This window comes from Patagioenas fasciata, chromosome 19, assembly GCF_037038585.1.
Source record: "Patagioenas fasciata isolate bPatFas1 chromosome 19, bPatFas1.hap1, whole genome shotgun sequence".
NCBI lineage: Eukaryota > Metazoa > Chordata > Aves > Columbiformes > Columbidae > Patagioenas > Patagioenas fasciata.
Window position 1 is genome coordinate 8,352,049 of NC_092538.1, and position 20,194 is coordinate 8,372,242.

General features: G+C 43.1%; 1 protein-coding gene across 1 annotated transcript; it reads right to left on the reverse strand.

Moving 5' to 3' along the window:
- Nucleotides 1-1,883: 1,883 nt before the first annotated feature.
- Nucleotides 1,884-19,802, reverse strand: NCBP3 (nuclear cap binding subunit 3). The gene is made up of 13 exons (XM_065853284.2): nucleotides 17,599-19,802; nucleotides 15,896-15,961; nucleotides 14,251-14,356; nucleotides 13,493-13,618; nucleotides 12,320-12,448; nucleotides 10,987-11,060; nucleotides 10,155-10,263; nucleotides 8,278-8,377; nucleotides 7,849-7,955; nucleotides 6,841-7,126; nucleotides 5,866-6,023; nucleotides 4,913-5,077; nucleotides 1,884-3,713 (listed from the first exon to the last, which is right to left on the reverse strand). Exons 1-13 carry the CDS (start codon nucleotides 17,746-17,748, stop codon nucleotides 3,478-3,480), a joined length of 1,812 nt encoding a protein of 603 aa, XP_065709356.1. The 5' UTR covers nucleotides 17,749-19,802; the 3' UTR covers nucleotides 1,884-3,477.
- Nucleotides 19,803-20,194: the final 392 nt, after the last annotated feature.

A 20,194-nucleotide genomic window follows, 5' to 3' on the forward strand; every position in this document is an offset into this window, starting at 1 on the left:
AGACAAGACAAGGGGTGATGGTTTTAAACTAAAGGAGATTCAGGCTGCACACCAGGAAGGAATTTTTGTTGCTGGGGGTGGTGAGAGCCTGGCCCAGGTTTCCCAGAGAGGTGGTGGATGAACCATCCCTGGAGACATCCCAGGCCAGGCTGGATGGGGCTCTGAGCAATCTGAGTTGGTGAAGATGTCCCTGCTCATGGCTGGATGAGCTTTGAAGGTCCCTTCAACCCAAACCATTCTGTGATTCTATTCTATGTGACGATGGGAGCAGCAAGGTACGAACCTGAGTGCAGCCAGGAGATTCGTGAGGAGGAAGGAACGGCGCGGGGAAAAGCTCCAGCCTCCCAGGCCTTTCACTCCCGGCTGGCAAAGGCAGCGCAGCCCGAACACGGCCAATGGCGGCCACTCCCGCCCCCCCCTCACACACACACGCTCCCAGGCCTCCCACCCCACCCCAGGCCCTCTGAACTTACCAGGGAGCCGCTCCGGCCCCGCTCGCGGGTTCCCGGCAGCCGTGAGGACATGGCGGCCCTGCGGGGACAACGGGAGTCAGGGCCACGTGCTCCAAGGCCGCGTCAGCAACGGCCCGTTCCCCCCTCCTCCCCCGAATAGTTTCGCCCAGCCCGAGCGGCCCTGCGGATGGGAAGGCACAGTGGGCGCCACCACTGCCGCGGGGTGGGGTCCCCACCCTCAGCTCCGCTAAAAGAGAAGGGCGCTGCACCCCGCAACCCGGGCCTCTGCCTCCCACGACGACCAACCACCCCGTCCCAGCGAGGGAGACATCCACCACAACTCACCCGCTCCCCAGCACGCAGGACGAAAAGGCCGAAGTTTTCGCGGCGGCCGCTTATAAAGGCGTGGGACGTACCAACCCTGCGGCGGGGGAGCGGGCCGTACCATCGCTCCAGCAAGGCGGGGGTGCGCCAGCGCATCTATTTCCCGCAGCGGGAGCGGAGCCCTCGGGCTTGTCTCAGCCTCGCGGGATGGCGGTTCGAGGCTGCGCCCTGCCGCGACCGGGCGGGGACAAGCGACACCTCGAAACAGGGACCCTCATCTTGTCCCCAGAAAGGCGCGAACGCCGCTAAAGAGCCAAGAACCGGTGCAGCACTGTCCTTTGTTACTGACGTTCAGTAAAAGTGGGCAGGTCGATGTGATTTCAGCTCAGTTCTATTTGGAACAGAACAGCTGTTTAAATACAAACCAGGCAAACAGTCCATGTAGAAAATAAACAAACACACCAACCAAAACTCTCTATAGGTCCTTTAAGAGTAAACCTCTATTTTTCTTACACCTATGCTACCAGGGCATCACTAACACACATATGCCTCCCCACAAACCATATACACAAACGTGGGGGCATTTGTTAGGCATATTTTTGACCATCTGAAACACAGAACTGGCATTAACAGCTCCTCTTCATCGAACAGAGCCTTTGCCTACATCTTGATTCCATACATGCACTTCTCTTGATTTCACACACCCACTGGTTCAGATCATTTTTATGTTGATGAGATTCTCTGCTCCCATTCTGCCCTTCATCCCAGCAAGTCTGTCCTTCGCCAGGCTCAAATTCCAAATATTTACATGGAAACACAGCGGTTATCAGCAACGCCAAGAGCAGAGCACGACCAGTCGCTGAGCTTAAAACCACACAAGGGTTCACCAGGATGCAGAAGTCTTGTCCTCGTGAGTCGTATCTACCACCTCCTTTCAGAAAATCGAAAGGTCATAATGGATTCAAAACACAAGACAAAGGTTTACTGGCAAAAAAAGACACTGGCTAAATAAATTTTATCAGGATCTTGAGAAACGGGTACGGTACCAGTATGATTCTGTGTGAAAGCTTTGGAAGGGATATTAATGAAAGCACACGTTAAAATGAATTATTACAGTGATCAGACATTGCAGTCATTTACTCTCAACAGTACTTTTATGAGACATATTTATATATTCAATAATTAAATATAAAATCAAGGATGAGTGTCACAAAAGAAGAAAATAATAAGGCCTGAAGCCCAGTCAGTCCCCAGATTACCCTTCTAGTCACGGTACCTTTCATTTTACCTTTTTCACGCTGCAATTCTTACACATAATAAAGCAATAAGAAAAGTTAACTGCGGAGTCCTTGCTTCTGTGAAGCCTCAAACCTACTTCAACTTAGTACAAAAACAGGGGAAAAAAAGAGAAAACACTTGTTTGTTAGAAATCAGAAAGGGGAAAAGAGATCTTCATAGATATTTTGGACTGACAGAATCTAGGAAATAGGGAAAATGCAAACAAACTTTCAGACTATCAAAAAGTGGCAGGCGATGTTCTTGCTACCTGTGCTGTTTATCAGAATATGATGCCCCAGCATTATTCCTTATTTAGAATTACAGGCAATCAAAATAAATGCCGTAGGCAACAAGAAAACAAGCGCAGTTGCACACTGATCAAACCTTTCTGCTACCTAGAGAGGGCACGTGGGTAAAAAAGCTGAATGTAAGAAGTCAACCATGTGCACATCCACTTGTACTATACAATAAGAACATTCAAAAATATTGACATGAGACAGTGATCCTATAGTTTTCCTTCTCTTTGTTATATATATACATAGTTAAACAGCACATAGGAAAACACCACTATAGCTTTCACCATGGCCAACAGGAAAATTCTCACAAATATAAAAATGTTTTTAAACGGTTAGATTTCTTCAAAACATAATACAGACGAAATGAAAGAAATACAATTTGTCATGATGTAACGCAAATTTAAACTCTCGGGAATTCACACAATTCTCAAACACCCAGCTTCGCAGTCTTGAACAACTCAATCCCTACTACAGCAGAACGTAGCATCACCGAAATTGCTGAGCAGAATTCCTTGAGAGCAGTGATGCTACTTGGATACTATAGGAAATTTCACTGTACTAAACGTGTAACTTGAATCCACATTCAGTATTTTGGAGGAAGGGAATATCCCAGTCCCTTTCTGCTTTCTCCTTGCTGGCTGCCTACCCAGGAAGCATTATTGTTATTACTTCAAGAGGAAAGGAGAGGTGCTGGTAAGAGCCAGAAGGGCAAGACAGTGATATTGATTATGAAATGCCCTGTTCTTTGGATGAACTGTGTAAGAGATTTTGTTAAAAGGCTCCATGTTAAAAATATCAAGAACAAAAAGGTCATCTTAAAAATGCAGAGCATTTCTGCCCCTTAAGTTCAAAGCTCGGGGAAGATCGTTCTGCTAGAATTAACGACAGGTTTGCTGTAATAAACACGGATGACAATGCCCTACGTAACACAGGGCCAACCACAGACTCTAGACAAACGTGACTGCTTTAGGTTTTAAGTGGCACATGCATCTCTGTTTTCGTATAAAAAGAAAAGAGATGCTTCTGGAACCTTCACTGCAGAGTCTTTGCCAGTGTCCAGCGTTCGGGCAAAGGAAATCTCGCCACGCTGCAGAGTCACAACCTTGAGGATCAGAATGTGAAAACAATCATGATTCCGTGTCTGATCCAGAACTGCTTTCTCGGCTGATTTCAATTTGTAGAGATGGCAAATTATCCAATCGACTCTTTTTTTGCCGAGACTGTTCTTTTTCCTTAATGAGAGCACCCCAAACCCGCTGGAGCTCTGAATCATCTTCCTCTGGAGATGCCACAGAGTTTTCAGGTTTATCCGAAGTCTTTTCTTGTGTCTTTGGAGCAGACCCTAATCGGGTCCATAAATTACCTAATTAGATGAAAAACAAATATTCAAAAAAATATACAGGACTAAAAGGAATTCTGGAGAAAGCAGGGAACCGAGTCTTATATTTACTGCATCTCTAAACTCCTCATGCTCCTCCCACCGAAACGTTTGGCATGGAACTCACTATGCTTTGAAGCAGTAGTTGAAATTAAAATATGGAAAACTCAGTGCAGTCTTGCTCGCTGTTTTCCATTTGCAGCGAATGCTACACAAAGGTCTGCAGGTTTTGACCAGTTCCAAAGTAGTTCTCTAGTTTTAAGCATCTCTATATTAAAATTTTGTATTTGAGTATTCGGCTCAACCCACCTATAGGTACTTAGATTTGAAAGCTCTGAACAAACCCCAGGTTCCAGTATAAGCTGGGGAATGACCTATTAGAGAGCAGCATAGGGGAAATGGACCTGGGGGTCCTGGTGGACAGCAGGATGACCGTGAGCCAGCACTGGGCCCTTGTGGCCAGGAAGGCCAATGGCATCCTGGGGTGGATTAGAAGGGGGTGGTCAGTAGGTCAGAGAGGTTCTCCTGCCCCTCTACTCTGCTCTGCTGAGACGACATCTGGAATATTGTGTCCAGTTGTGGCCCCTCAGCTCCAGAAGGACAGGGAACTGCTGGAAAGAGTCCAGCACAGTGCAACAAAGATGCTGAAGGGAGTGGAGCATCTCCCGTGTGAGGAAAGGCTGAGGGTGCTGGGGCTCTGGAGCTGGAGAAGAGGAGACTGAGGGGTGACCTCATTAATGTTTACAGATATCTAAAGGGTGAGTGTCAGGAGGATGGAGCCAGGCTCTTCTTGGTGACAACCAATGATAGGACAAGGGGTAACGGGTTCAAACTGGAACACAAAAAGTTCCACTTAAATTTGAGAAGAAACTTCTTCTCAGTGAGGGTGCCAGAGCCTGGCCCAGGCTGCCCAGGGAGGTTGTGGAGTCTCCTTCTCTGCAGACATTCAAACCCGCCTGGACACCTTCCTGTGGAACCTCAGCTGGGTGTTCCTGCTCCGGCAGGGGGATTGCACTGGACGAGCTTTCGAGGTCCATTCCAATCCCTGACATCCTGTGATTCTGTGAAACATTTGCCAATTCAATTTCACTCAACTGAAGACCCTTCATGATTTTCTGCTGAAATTTCTCTTATACTCTAAACTCAAAGGAATTGCAGTATTGCATTTACTCCATAAAACTAACCTGATTTCTTCTCTCTGGTGTCAGAGTAGAGGCCTTTTACATCTTGTTTGGGGATTCCCAGACGGCTGTGTACATCTGATATTGGTTCTCGACGAGGAGCAGAAGTGCTACTGGGAGGTTTAATTTCTGGAGAATGTGGTCTTTTTCCCAGTCTCTGCCGCACATCTAGGGATATTTTCAGTGATTAAAATGACAAAAATCACATTGCATTTACTATAGTTCTGCCAGCTAATTTCATGTTCATCCACAATTTGTACAACTTGAAACTAGACAGATTCTCTGGTTTTATCTTTTCTGTACTATTTATACTCAGATTGCAGTCCTGGCAACGTCTGAAGTAAAATTTATCCACATTTCTTTTTTCTTTTTTGGCAATAAATCTGACATTTAGTGTTTTCAGGTTGTGCTCTCTCCAGATGATTGAAAACTAAATTATTCCATGGCTCGCCACATTGCTGTTTTAGCAGCACAGTGTGTATGTGTCCAGCATGAGGTATACTCATACGAAAATGGGTATCCCTTCAATAATTCTTGCTTTAGAATTGTAATACCACTTGTTATTTTGCAGAATAAAATGAAAACCAAATTATAAGAATCTTAAACATACTGATGTTTCATTTTGCACAAGAACTCCCCCGCATGCTACGTTTCTCATATGGAATCTGCCCCAAGGAGTGAGCAAATCAAACAGGACCAAGTGCGGGAAAACACAAACAGGCACATAAACTGGATAAAAATAGATGTCACTCTTAACTCAAATATATTTCATTTTTCCTCCAAGCAATCCCCATTTCAGCCTCTTTGTGAGGAAAAATTAACTGTATGGATGCAGAAACAGCTGCTGAATGGAATTCCCTCAGGTTTGCTGGCTCCAGCGGAGCACAAATGTGAAATGAATATAACCTTTTAACAAGCCAGTCACAACTCTGCATGATACGAGAGTTTAAAATTACCTGATTTTACAGTGCTGTTTGGCTGACGTGGCCCAATATTATTCTGACGTTTTTCTTCTAACAGTAGTCTTACATCTGCAACTTTCTCCAATGATCCTTTACTGCCAATCCGATTCTTGATGTTGCTGGTTGCTATGCTATCTGCTCGCATGGAATTCCTAAAAAAATAATAATAGATAAACATCCCTGAAATAAAATGAAGTCTAGTATAGTTCTTATGTCTCCTTGTATGTAAAACTACATCATAGCAAACAGCAGTATCAGGATTCCTCTACTGAGAAAGAGGTAAAAACATCATGTAGAAGAGCATGTGTTCCAGTCAGAATCCCAAGTTCAGCACTAATCACATTAACACCTCAACATCCATTCCCACGCAGGTATTGAGTTTGGCTCCTCAAGGCAGTGCCACTAGGTCAGAATTCAGAGCAGATAAGCAACCTCAAAATCCTTTAAAGACCTTACATTATAATGAAGTATAATCATCCTACTGAAGGGACATGTTACTGTTAACAATCTACATTATATACAACTTTGGTTGATACGCTCACAATGAATATAAATTCATTTTTATCGTCAACACTTAAGGGTTATTCTTCTTTCTGAGGAAAGAGGAAGGGATAAAGAGAAAAGAGAAAGACAAATTCTTTCCCCCTGGCCTACCTATGAAATGCAAGAAATTAATTGTGCTTGCTTGCATAAATTTCTATTGATTTGTACTCAAGCTTCATTTTCATCAATAAGGAAGGTTACAGAAATCTGCAGAGGAAGCTATATTTTAAAAATGTTAATTGTAATTTAAAGCCTGCATCACTGTTTTCTGTATTTTGCATTTCTTTTAAAAATATCTACTACAAGATCACGTTAAGAATAGAAAAAGTAGCTCCAGCAGTTTTTCTTTAAGCTTTGACACCTCTGCCACTGATCAAAATTTAAATTCCTTTTCACTGATACTTTTAAAGAATAAGAAACTTTTACCTAATATTTTTCAGTTGTGATTCCACCTCATCTGCATACATCGTCATTTTCATGCTCTTTTTGGGAGAGGGCGTTGATATCATTTTCAGTTCAAGGTCATAGTCCATTTCATCCGAATCGGACGCGCTAGCACTCGATCGTCGGGCTGCGCTGCGCTCTCGGGACTGTTTGAAAGCTTGCAGTTCATCACGGTACTCAACCACAACTCTGTCATCTTCATCCATATCCTGATCTTCCTCCTCCTCTTCTTCCTCCTCAATAGGTTCCTCAGGAACATTTACTAAGCCTGTAGCAAAACAAACCGATTCAAATAAACCGAAGTTTAGCATTCATATACGGTACCTTAAATTCAAGGCAAAAAAAAATCACTGTAATTAATGTTCAACTACAAATGAGTCTTAGGAGTTCTCCAAGGCTAAAGAGAGAGAATATTTTGCAAAATATACTAAGTGTAATCTATATTACAGAATAGCCTAAGTGGAAGAAAATTACCATAGTAGAAAAAAGTCCATGGTGTTCACTATCTCAGAAGCCTGCTCAAGCATAAAGTCGGACTGAAGATATAAAGTACAACTGCCTCTGCAGTAGGTGCAGTACATCGTTCCTAAGCCTACTTAATAGAAAGTCCTAATATTTATTGTTCGACATCTAGAGCTTGCTTTTTAATTGAACAGAAGAATTGACATAACAAGTATGACAGACTGCCAAGAAGTTTAAAGTCGACTCTTCTTTTTGCCCTTGATGTTATAGCCCCCATGTCCTAAATCTGTAAAATAAAAATATCACGTAGAAAGCAGCGGCTATTTTGGTAAGGCAATGAGTAGTGTGAAGTTTCTACCTCAGTTATTCCCTGTGAACTCTTAAAATGTGATTTAGTCATAGAAATATTTTTTAAAAGTACATTTGAGTTTCACACAGTGCAGATGATTATACAAGGCATTAAGGTCCTTTCCAGCCCTTCATTCCCCCGTTGTGTTCCTATCGAGTCAACATGTCAGCATCGATTACCTGAATGACGATGTTTGTAAGGAGGAGTCAAGCCAACATCATCCCCAATAAGTGTCCTTTTCTTTATCACATCCCGATGGATCCGACGTGAATGGTATCTTCTCTTCCTGAAACACCATAAAAAGAATGAGACTCCTGACAAAGAAAAGGCATCAGGAATGAGTCATATTCAGTCCTGGATTAAGCACACGCAATTATCGCTCATTTTGATAGCAGACATACATTTATGTTCTGAATGTTTTGAATATAAGCATTCTTTTCATGAGCAAGTACTCCCCTTGCAAATTCATAGTCAAATTGTAAAAACACTATTTACACATAAGAAGCTCCTGAATAAATTGAATAGAAAGAAAATCCACAAATTAAAACCAGTTTGGACTATCTTGTCCAATTACCTACAATGTTGCAATTCTTCTATCAAATACTCACCAAGAATTGCTAAGAATCCCCTTCATGCCTCCATAATTTGGATTGCCGTATTTCATGTAATACTGGCTTCGCCTTGCAGCTCCCAGCTCTTTTTTGTCATCTGAAAAAACCCATAAATTAAAGGAATATTTCCCTCTTAGAATATATCTTACAACACTAGCATAAAAACAAATAACCATCCAGTCAAAGACACAGTGAAAGTACAACTGAACGTGCCTTACAAATCAGCGTTACTTCATTCTCCTTCACAAAGAACACAATTTTGCTGACACCTCTGAAATTTCTCCTGCCACCACAGTTCTGTGTCTAGAAACTTAATTCTAAGGAGATTGAGTTTCTACAGATCAGCTTAACAGAGCATTACATCCCCCTGCAACTGCTGGAGGCCATACTTACCTTATTCATGACCTTTCTTTTCTTTATGGATGTGTCACTTCCCACCTGGCCCAGAAATGATACGGATTTTCATTTTACTCATAGTTTAATAACTCAACTGTATTTAGCAATAATTTCCACTAATAGCTCATTAGTGTTTCAAATGATGTTCATATTTATAAAACATGAAATTTACCTCTACGGAGAAGGGCATGATAAAACCTACCCTGTGGTATTGAGAAGAATGCCCTGAGCCCAATTTTATGTACAGTAATTTTCATTCAAACTTGAACCAAATCTAATCGATTAGATTGAAAACTTGAACCAAATCTAATTCACACATGGTGAATAGGGCTGCATCCAGCTGACGGCCAGTCACTAGTGGTGTCCCCCAGGGGTCAGTGTTGGGTCCAGTCCTGTTGAACATCTTTATTGATGATTTAGATGAGGGGTTTGAGACCATCATCAGCAAATCTGCTGATGACACCAAGTTGGGAGGGAGTGTTGACCTGCTGGAAGGCAGGAGGGCTCTGCAGAGGGATCTGGATAGACTGGAAAAATGGGTTGATTCCAATGGGATGAAGTTCAACAAGGCCAAGTGCCGGGTCCTGCACTTTGGTCACAACAACCCCCTGCCGCGCTCCAGGCTGGGCACAGAGTGGCTGGAGAGCAGTCAGGCAGAAAGGGACCTGGGGGGACTAATGGACAGGAAGCTCAACATGAGCCAACAGTGTGCCCAGGTGGCCAAGAAGGTCAATAGTATCCTGTCCTGTATCCAAAAGAGCGTGGCCAGCAGGACAAGGGCAGTGATCCTTCCCCTATGCTCTGCATTGGGGAGGCCACACCTGGAGTATTGTGTTCAGTTCTGGGCCCCTCAGTTCAGGAAAGAGATGGAAGTGCTGGAGCGGGTACAGAGAAGAGTAACAAGACTGGGGAAGGGACTTGAACACAAGCCCTATGGGGAGAGGCTGAGGGAGCTGGGTTTGTTTAGTCTGGAGAAGAGGAGGCTGAGAGGTGAGCTCAGCACTCTCTAGAACGACCTGAAGGGCAGTTCTAGCCAGGTGGAGATTGGTCTCTTCTCCCAGGCAGTCTGCAATAGGACAAGGGGGCACGGGCTTCAACTCTGCCAGGGGAAATTGAGGCTGGAGATTAGAAAGCAATTCTGTGCAGAGAGAGTGGTCAGCATTGGAATGGCTGCCCAGGGAGGTGCTGGACTCACCGGCCCTGGAGGTTTTTAAACTGAGATTGGACATGGCACTTAGTGCCATGATCTAGTGAATGGACTGGAGTTGGACCAAGGGTTGGACTTGATGATCTCTGAGGTCTTTTCCAACCCAGTCGATTCTGTGATTAAATGCGGATTTATTGCAAAATCATAATACTTATTGATTAGCAAAAACCCCTAACAATTTTGCAAATAAAAATGAGGTACTTCAAGTCACTAGCCAACAAATAAAACGACAAGCCGTTAATTCATTATGCTTGCTAAGCTGTTCATTTACCTTTAGTAGCAAATCTCATGAATAGCTTGTTTCCTTTAGCCAGTTTATTGGCAGGGCGAAGATCATTACGCAGGAGAGAATCCTCTTCTACCTGGGAGAGGGCATCCAACTTTGGGAGGCAAAAAAGGTATTTTGGACTCAAAAAAAAAATTACTGTTGAACCAAAACTGGTTGCTTACAGAGAAGAAAACAACTGATTATTAAGAAAGTTACTTTTCAAATTATGTTCTGCTTTTTTCTTGACAAGCTAATGTGCATTTTTGAAGTAATTTTCCCTAAAGATTTAAAACATTTCCTTCTCTTCCTTCGTAACGTTATTTTAGTTTATATCTGCTTTACAGAAACTAAAATTCAGACTTCTGTGTTCACTAAGCCATTCCTAAAGAAAGTACTAATCACACCTATTATATTTTCAGCCCATGAAGATTAAATTCCTTACAAAACATCAATGCGTATGCTGATTTGCACACATGTCTATGGACAGACAGCCTAAATACTCTGTCTCTTTAAGTGCTGCCTTCCCTGTTGAAAGGTCATTCCCTTCCCTTGCCTTATGGTTCTTTCGTTGCCTCCTCTCAGCAGAAAAGAGCAGCCAGTCCAGCTCCTACATGCTGGATGCCTCAGTACTCTTCAAATCCACTTTCACAAAAGCCTCTTATGCACCTGTTCTCACCAACAGCGTATCTGTGCTTCCTGCCATTTTCCCCTCTAGTCTACTTCAATAATTAAATTGTGAATTGCAAATATATATGGTTAAAACTAGAACGTTATGAAGACTTTAATCCAGAGCAAAACTTCCATAAGAGTGTTTTCATTTTCCTTCAGTACTGACCTCAACGTCACTTGAATTGTCATCCTCAACCTCGCCTTCTTCTGTCTCGTCATCAGAACTTTCCTCCTGTTTTTCTAAAAAGGAAAATAATTGGAAAGAAAGAAACACCTCCATTTTAGTGTCAGTCACATTCAGTTATTACCTACATTCTCTGAAATCAAACTGAAGGTGTTATCCTTTCTTCTGTGCAGCCTAGAGAATAACCAAACCAGTCAATGTCCACAGAAATTTGAAGCATGCATGAGCACAGAATCACATGAACTAGGCAGCCCCCGTGCAGGTAACTGCCTGCGGCAGCACACATGGATTATTGATTTCATTCTTTGAAAGCAAATGAAATTGCACTGCATTTCAGGGCATGACAGAGATCAGCAAGGCCAAGACTGTAAAAGGAGTATAAGAGCCCATTTCCTTCAGCCTCCCTTTAAAATGCTGCAAATATCTACAAGTATTGGTTACTAACAATGTAAGTTATTATTCAAAAGCTTAGAAGTTTCTGAGAAGAGGAGAAAAAAAAAATCTTAGTGACTTAATTTTGAAGTGAAATAACTAACAGAAGAGTACATGCTTCCAGAACTACCAAAATTGTGAGACGCTTGTAGAGATTTTTTCACAGAATCACAGAATGTCAGGGATTGGAAGGGACCTCAAAGCTCATCCAGTCCAATCCTCCTGCCGGAGCAGGAACACCCAGATGAGGTTCCACAGGAAGGTGTCCAGGCGGGTTTGAATGTCTCCAGAGTAGGAGACTCCACAATCCCCCTGGGCAGCCTGGGCCAGGCTCTGGCACCCTTACTGAGAAGAAGTTTCTTCTCAAATTTAAGTGGAACCTTTTGTGTTCCAGTTTGAACCCGTTACCCCTTGTCCTATCATTGGTTGTCACCGAGAAGAGCCTGGCTCCATCCTCCTGACACTCACCCTTTAGATATCTGTAAACATTAATGAGGTCACCCCTCAGTCTCCTCTTCTCCAGCTCCAGAGCCCCAGCTCCCTCAGCCTTTCCTCACACAGGAGATGCTCCACTCCCTTCAGCATCTCCATGGCTCTGTGCTGGATTCTCTCCAGCAGTTCGTATCTGAATGTAACCCTGCATCTAACATGTTCAGTATCAACTGAATTACTGCTTTTGGTCTGGCTCCAACCCACCTTTTAAGAAGCAGCTTCTTCAAAAGGTTTCCAAGATGAAAGCCTTTTTTAAAGTGGCAGAATACATTTACCTGAAACTATACGATAGAAGCTCCTTCAGTAATTTACATTATGCAGTACCCAAGCACAAGTTTAAAGTTGCATTGATTTAACTAGATGATGCCTATATATGCATATCTCAATCTACCTTTCTTGTTTTTTTCAGCTGTCTTCTCTTCATTGTTTTCTCTGCTTTTTGTTTTCTCCTGATCAGGTAACGAACTCATATTTATTAGAGCCCGTGTCGCTGTTACTTCGTCAAGCCAGACCACATTACCTATGACATATAGAAACACACAGAAAAACAAAATACAGTTTGTATCATCAGTCACGCACAATGCATTACTGGAGGGAAATTACTGACAGAAGTTCAGACACATTCTTATAAAGTGACGTGACAAAAAAAATAATCAGATATATCTCTTGTAGGGAAAGTCAGATTCTTTAACATGCTTGATAAGCTGGAGGGCACACAGCTTACCAAAAAACATACAAAACAACTGATCAAAACCAAATAAAAACCACAGAAACACACTACCATATATATTAGAATTTCCTGAGCAGAGCAGATTAGGATATTGGACCAGGCTCAGTGTATTCCATGACTTTTGTTGGCACACAAATGCAATTAAAGGGGGAAAAAAGAAGAAATCAGCCTTGATCTTTTTTTTCCCCTTTGGCAATTTAGCAGAACCTTGGACTTTGTTGCAGAATTCTGTTAATCTTTTCCAAAAAAACGTGAAAACAGGAGACTGCTCAAGTATACATTATAGTGTACACACGTTAACTATCTTTCTAGCAATCTCACTGCATGCTTACACCCCAAAACAGCCCTTCCAACGCGAATTTACATCCCTTTTCCAACCTATGGAAATCCCATTCAGCTGCTACCTCCTTCCACCCACTAGTTTCTCCTTGAGAATGCACTGAACAAATAAGACAACAAGTCTGCTCCTTTGCAGCACAAAACCACCCCGACCTGTCTAACTGCATACAGCTCAATCATCTGCGCTCACAATGTCACCTTTTGTGACACTCAGAAGCCGGTACATTATTTATGTCAAGATGTAAGCAGCACAAAATTTTAGACCTTTTTTTTTTCCCCACTTAAGACACCTTCAAGTTCTTCTATGTTCTTCCCAATAATAAATACTCAACCAGATAGTGGGTTTGATTTTCATCATATGCTAAGACTAAGGCAAATGACATGGAAATTGAGACACAGATCAGTGACTTTGAAAGCCACTAAGACATCTGAATTACAGCAGTGAGCAATATTTAAAAAGCATAAGAATTACAGACAAAAACTCTGTTTACTTACATGATGTATCATCCAACCACTCAATATGAGCAGGAGGATACTCTTTGAAATAGGCAAAGATGTCCTGTGTACTCATCTCATCCACTCCACAAATGTAAATTGTGTCCAATCTCACTTTCGGAATTGCTATAAGAGGAAGAGATAAAAATCTGGTACTCATTTCCACAGACTAAGCTTTTATATTAGTAACATATGGGTTTATAAAGCAAACATTTTGAAGAAGCTGAAGAGAAGCTAATTAAAGCAAAGTATGATGTACAGAATTTTAAAACGCCATAACTTGATTTACTATTCCACAATGCTAAACTTCAATATATCGAGGTTTAAAAAGATGTAACATTACAAGCAGTGGTAGATGCAGGCACTGCATAGCAATCAAACCGCCTTAAAAACATTCCTTTTTTAAATGCTGCCAAAGTACTACCATTAAGTACTAATGAGCCAGAATGCTAATGAGGCCTGTGACCAGGACACACATATAAAACGTGTGCACTTGTGTCATCTGATGCAGAGCTCTGCGAGGCCACAGCTTAGTGGGTCCAAGCTGCCAGGTGGAAATAAAAACCTCAAGAACTAACTGGATGCCAAAAGCACCACTCCGTTGCATACCCACCCCTCCTGGCTGATCTGCTGATATTCCAACATGGCCAGTTTGCCATCTAGGGGCACACAGCACAGAATCTGATCTCACTGTGCATGGGGCACAGAGTCCTCCGAACAGTGACCAAGGTCTGGTCTTTGCAAAGATAAACTCATACCTTTCTTCATCATGTCCCGATCCAGCGCCACATTCCTTTGGGCGAGATTCACTTCAGCTCGAAAATGAAAGCGCTTTGCTCTTTGTTCCTTTTTCTCAATTGCTTCCTTCAAAATGCAAAACAACGTAGTCAAAACAGGAATGACAACAGCATTCCCAGCAAGTGGTACTGAAAGACCAGATATTTCAAACGAAAATCTACCAGAGATCATCTATATTAATAATAGTATTAATTCTGAAGAGACCTCTAAGTCTCAGGGTGTCAAAATGATTCACTAAAACATTTCTGCGACACATGATAGTTTTAATGTAGGTCCAGTAACATAATGGGAATCAAGATGCATGGAAAACCAGCTGGCTCAGACAATGCTCAGACTCCATGACGGAACAGTAACATTATATTTTCCTTCCTAACCAACATATAGAGGCTGTGCTCAAAAAAGAGCTCCCTTAAAACACGCATTTCCACCACATGGAAAATACATCTTTTAAGATTATAGAGATGTTTCCCTGTCTGTTTTTTAAATAGATACAAAAATGTAAACTTGTCTCTCTGAGCATGAATTTAACAACGCTCACTGGAGTGCTGACTATAGAGATCTTATTCAGACAGGCATTCAAGCTGGTTTTAAGTAGCTCAGGAGCAACAGGTTATGTGCATCTTGTGCAATTTTTGAAACTGACTGGGAAGTCCCGTATTCTACAGAATTTATTGGGAAACATTTGGATTTTTTGGAGTTTACTGACCAAAGTCAAATTTGGAACATATACTGTGATTAAGTAAAAACTGCCATCAGTGATATCCAAATAAACATGGGCCTTTTACTAGTTTCTAAAGATTGCGAAAAGATCTTTGACCACATTTCTTGAAGTTTTTCAGAGTTGCATCATTAAAGAACATAACAACAGATGACAGTTTTCCCCTGACTTCAAATTCTTTACCGAATTACAATGCACACAAGCCAGATATTTAAGACAAAAAGCTGATTTTCAGTCTTCATCTGGAATCCTTTTTGTACTCTCTGATAAGCATGATCTTCTGAGCTTCATTAACGCAAAGTATATGACAAAATGCTTCTGCTCCACTACCAAATGCCCGATATAGCGGTCAATTGTACAATATGAAACAACAGCCAATTCAGTATTAAATGTACAGAGATGAGCTGTAGGATTAAACCTCTGAAGCTCCACAGAATTATGTAACTTTAAGTAATTCAAATGCAACTGCCATTCACATTCTTCAAACTATGTCTTAAATAATTAAACAATAAGATGCCCTCGGAAGATACAAGGCACTGAAACTAGATTTTCCTGCCAAGTATTTGTTCTTCCTTCTGTCACTCACCTAAGAGGAAAAAAAACTCAGCTGACTTGTCCCTGCAATATCAAGTGGCACCAAAGCAATTTCAATAGAAACATTTTCAAGTTTTGGCACACAAATTTTTGTAACTTAAAAAAACATAATTCTTAGAATTTCCAGGAGATATCCTGTCCTGATGCAGGCCCCAAAAGAAGAACTTCCTAGTTCTTGGAAGATGCCAGCTATCTGAACATGAAGCTAAGCTGAGGAAGAAATAAATGAAATGGTTCCTCCTCTCCAGCAGCAATAACTAGAAGATATTGAAGAACTAGAGTACAAAAATTACCTTGGAATTTACATCTATTCCAGTAATGAAACTTCCAGCTTTGTTTTCATATCTCCTACTAGTGTCCTGAAACAAAGCAAAATTATGATGAAATCTCTGTGAACACTGAATGCAGCATATTGCTAAGCTGCAAAAAAATCTGGCCATTTCTATGAGAAAAACATCCTCTTTTCCTTAATCCTTATTCCAAGCTACATCAGACAGGAACACAAGCAATAGCTCTCAATGTTGTTGTGAAGTTAAAAGCATATGAACTGAAACAAACTGCCTTCACTTTTAGGGATTCTTTCATTTGACAAATTTAGTTTCTGCGTCTGCTACCTTCTCTCAGCAACACACAAGATGCCACCAAACACCTTTCCTAATGCAAGTTTCCACAAATTTGGTTTCAGATTTAACAGTTATACCTGACTCTTGAAATGTCAATTTGCAACTCAAAAGTCAGAACACCAAGCCATATCCACAACTAAAGAAGTAACTTTTACCCTCACTCCCATCAATATTTCAAACCTAACTTCCAAATACCAGCGAGATGATGCTTTACTTTTTTGAAACAACGCTACTGATAAAGAGTAAAAATGGAGAATGATGTGGGGGAAAAAATGTCATTTCCATCAATCAGGACTGCTGAGTTCACAAGTCTGCACTGAACCACACAGACCCTGGACCAATGACCCAATTCTGTCCCTTCCATGGTTCGCATATTAACAATAGCCCCTGTTCATTCTGGCACTCTCAAGGCCATCAGTTGCCAAAAGTTTGGAGCTAGAAGAACGCATCTCGCTTTCTTTAGGAGTGTGTTCTTTACATTTGTGCCGTGATAATTATTTTGGCCAAAGGACTTTTTCTAGAAAGTAGGCCACGCTCAATTTAGAAACACCAAAGTACACACTATCTAACTGCTTTTCTTTGTAACAACATCGAGGTTTCTCTAAAGCTGCCAAATCTTTAGAGCTATTAAAAATAAAAAGAAAAGTGAAATAACAATGTTTTTTAAAAGTTAAAAACCTCCATTGTCTGAGGCTGACTCATGAAGCACAAGGAAGCACACTATGGTGCTGTCTTAGGCCACGTATTGAGTAGAAACTCAAGCACGCCAGTAGCTCAGCTAATGAGGGATTAGTTTCTAAAGTAATTTGTACACAAGTTTTGAAAGGAAAAGACTACTTAAGAGTTTAGAAGAGCTGTGACCCACTTTCATGTAATAAACATGATCCTATCAAAACTTATATAGGAACCACTAGCCAAAAGGAGAGGGGGGAAAATATAAAAGGGGGGGGCGGGGGAGAAAACCTTCAAAATTCACTCACGAGATCCCACATCTCCAGTGCCTCCAACTCAGTTCTCCCAGTTACGCCCTGCTCGCTGTCCCTTGCAGCAAGTGCCCCTTTCACACTTTCCCACCTCAGCCTTGCTCTACAGGCCGCCCCTCCACCCCAAACCCTCTTTTCCACCCCCTCGATTCCCTCCTCCCCAAGCACATCCCGGCCCTTTCCCCTCACGACGTTTCCCCCACACTCCCCTCATATCCCCCGAAGTCCCCTCATGCCCCCCACCCTCATCCCATCACTTCCCCGCACTCACTCCCTACCCCATATCGTCTCTCTTCCCACGATTCTACCCCAAAATGCCTTCACAGCCCCACCTCAGGAGCCGGTCCCTCCTTGTCCCCCCCGCCCCTGACCCCACCGCACGCCCCTCACCGGAATGAGCTCCCGGAGCGACCGCCTCACAGGGATGGTCTCCAGCTCGCCCTCTTCCACTTCCATAGGCTCAGGCTCCGGACCGCGGGGCTCCGCCGCTGCCGCCGCCTCCGCCTTGACCGAGATCCGCAGGCCCCGCACAGCCGCCATGGCTCCGCCAGGCCCGCCCAGCGAGACGGCACCGCCGCGGCACAGAGCGCCGCCGCCCAGAGGCACCACCAAGATGTCAGGGCGGGTAGAGCGCCGCCCGGAGCTAGAGCAGGTTGGGCGCCAGTCATAGAGAAGCGGGGAGAGCGCGGCGCCGCCGGTCCGCCAGGGCTACGTGGGGCGGGAGGGCAGCGCCGCCATATTGCCCAGGCCCGGCCGCAGTACCGGGAAACGACACCCGGGGTGCGGGGAAATACGGGACCAGGCGGAGGCGGCGGGTTGGAAGGTGCAGGGTCGTTATAGCGGGGTCGGCTTCCTACAGGGATTTTCATAAAAGCGACCTGAATTCTTAAAACGGTTCTTTTTTCCTTCTCTACTATGGGAAGATGCCTCCAGAATTTATCTCTGATAAAATAAATCTAATTTTCAGCTTATGGTTTTCCACAGTGAGACTGTATCCTATCGCTTTTGGACTCGGTTATTGTCTTTGCGACAGCATTCAGGCTGTTTGGAGAGAGGAGCCCTGGCTCCCCTTGGCCTCAATTAGCCACGCTGGTTTAATTATCCCCACGAGATAAATTCCTAATTCCCCTAATTATGCTAAGAAGGAATTTTGCAGCTGGCAACATGAAGGCTCCTCCCTTTACACCTAACGCAGCGGGACTAACACAACTTCTCGCTGCCCGTCACGCACTCCAAGCTTATTTATTTTTACCAATCTCTGCACAATAAGCTGGTGTCACCTGTGGTCACCATAAAGTGCTATATTGGGTGGTGACCTCACATTGCCACCAGCATCTGGCAGGAACCACCGGCACGGGTGACACTTCCAAGCCAGGTGTGCACAGTTGTGGCAGAGGCCACGCAGACGTAACGTGAACATAAGGAGTAAACAGGACACAGACGCCTCCCACGAGGAGCAGGTTCGGAAATAATTGCAAGAGGAAACACATTTCTGTGGCAGAAAAGCTATTTCTGGAGGTCATGGGGTAAAGAAACGAAAAGATGCAGCTTCTCCTACTTTAGTCTTAATTTTCTAAGTAGGACGCAGTATTGATGTTTGAGATCTAGACCAGATTTACAAAGTCTGAGCCTTCAAAGTACCAGTTGGGGCAGGACTGCGTCACACAGGGCTGCTTTGCACTGCCATCGTTAGCAGACAAAGCCTTCGGTCACCCCAGATGTTTCCTTATTTTGTTTTTTAACATCCCTGAATGTCACCTAGGACAGAGCACAGCTATGCTACAGCCCTCTCTGCTCAGCAGAATCTCAAGACTTGTTGAATTCAGGCAGGAAACTTTGTACCGATTAACTGTGGCTTAAGTTTTAGAGCTCCTTAGGAAAAAAAAAATGATCCCCGGGCTAGTAGGGAAAATAAAACCAGGCGAGGAAAACTGGGACTGGGTGCTGGTGGGGCTTTTCCTGCCAGGTAGGAATGGAATATTCCATCAAAATTTTACTTTTTCAGAATCTTGTTATTAACAGTGAATTCTTCAGAATTACAAACTGATTTAGTTTTGTTCTTCTGAAACTGTGGCCAAGAGTTTCGTTTTAGTTTCACGTTTGTCTCAATCCCTCTCTCTGCGAGACCACCGTAGGAAGCAGGTTTGGGCTTCACCTTTATTGTGGCCTTTGTGCGGAAAGGATGTGTCAAGGGTGGAAAACTGAGGAGTGCAGAGGTTAAATATCAGAGGAAAAAGGAATTTGGAAAAGGTTACCAGTAATTTTCTGGAGAAGCCTGAAGTAAGAAAGGCTGTTACAAATAAGGAAGGCCAGAGAGTGACTGAATAAGAAACCATTCCAACATAAAAGTGGCAAAAGGAGCATCTTAAGGTAGAAAAGTGTTAGTTATTTCCCAATTCCTGACCACAAGAGGGAACTCTTGCAGCAAGATTCCCAACTGCTTCCAGCAGAGAAAACCAAAGCTGAGCTCCTACCTACAGTCCATCTGCAGAGAGGACAGGATTACCCACCAGAAGAAGGATGTTACTTTGTGAAACCATCGGATAAGCTGAAATCAAGCACCTGATGTTTTCTTAACCGCAGGCTCCCACCTGTAAGAAAGAATATTTTCTCACAGGGATATTGCAGAGGTTAACACGCCCCTAGTTACCTGACACAATGACAAAGTCCCAGCCATGGGACAGTTACAGGGCTCCAAAATGCTCCACAGGAAAGCAGAGACGCTTGTTCAGCCAGGCAGAACACAGCACCTGCACAGTTAAGGACAGCTGTGCTCTAACATTGTGTTTATGCAAGTGCTGCCACATGGAGACCACGCACATTCCTTTCTGGAGAAAGCTCAGAGCTGGAACAGAATTCAAAATACATTTATCCAGACTCTATAGACATTACTCTGGAATTGAAGTTGGACAACAACCTAAAAGTGGTAAATAGTGCGCTATTCTTACAGACATCATTCCTCATTTGTGCATTTGCACACATATTC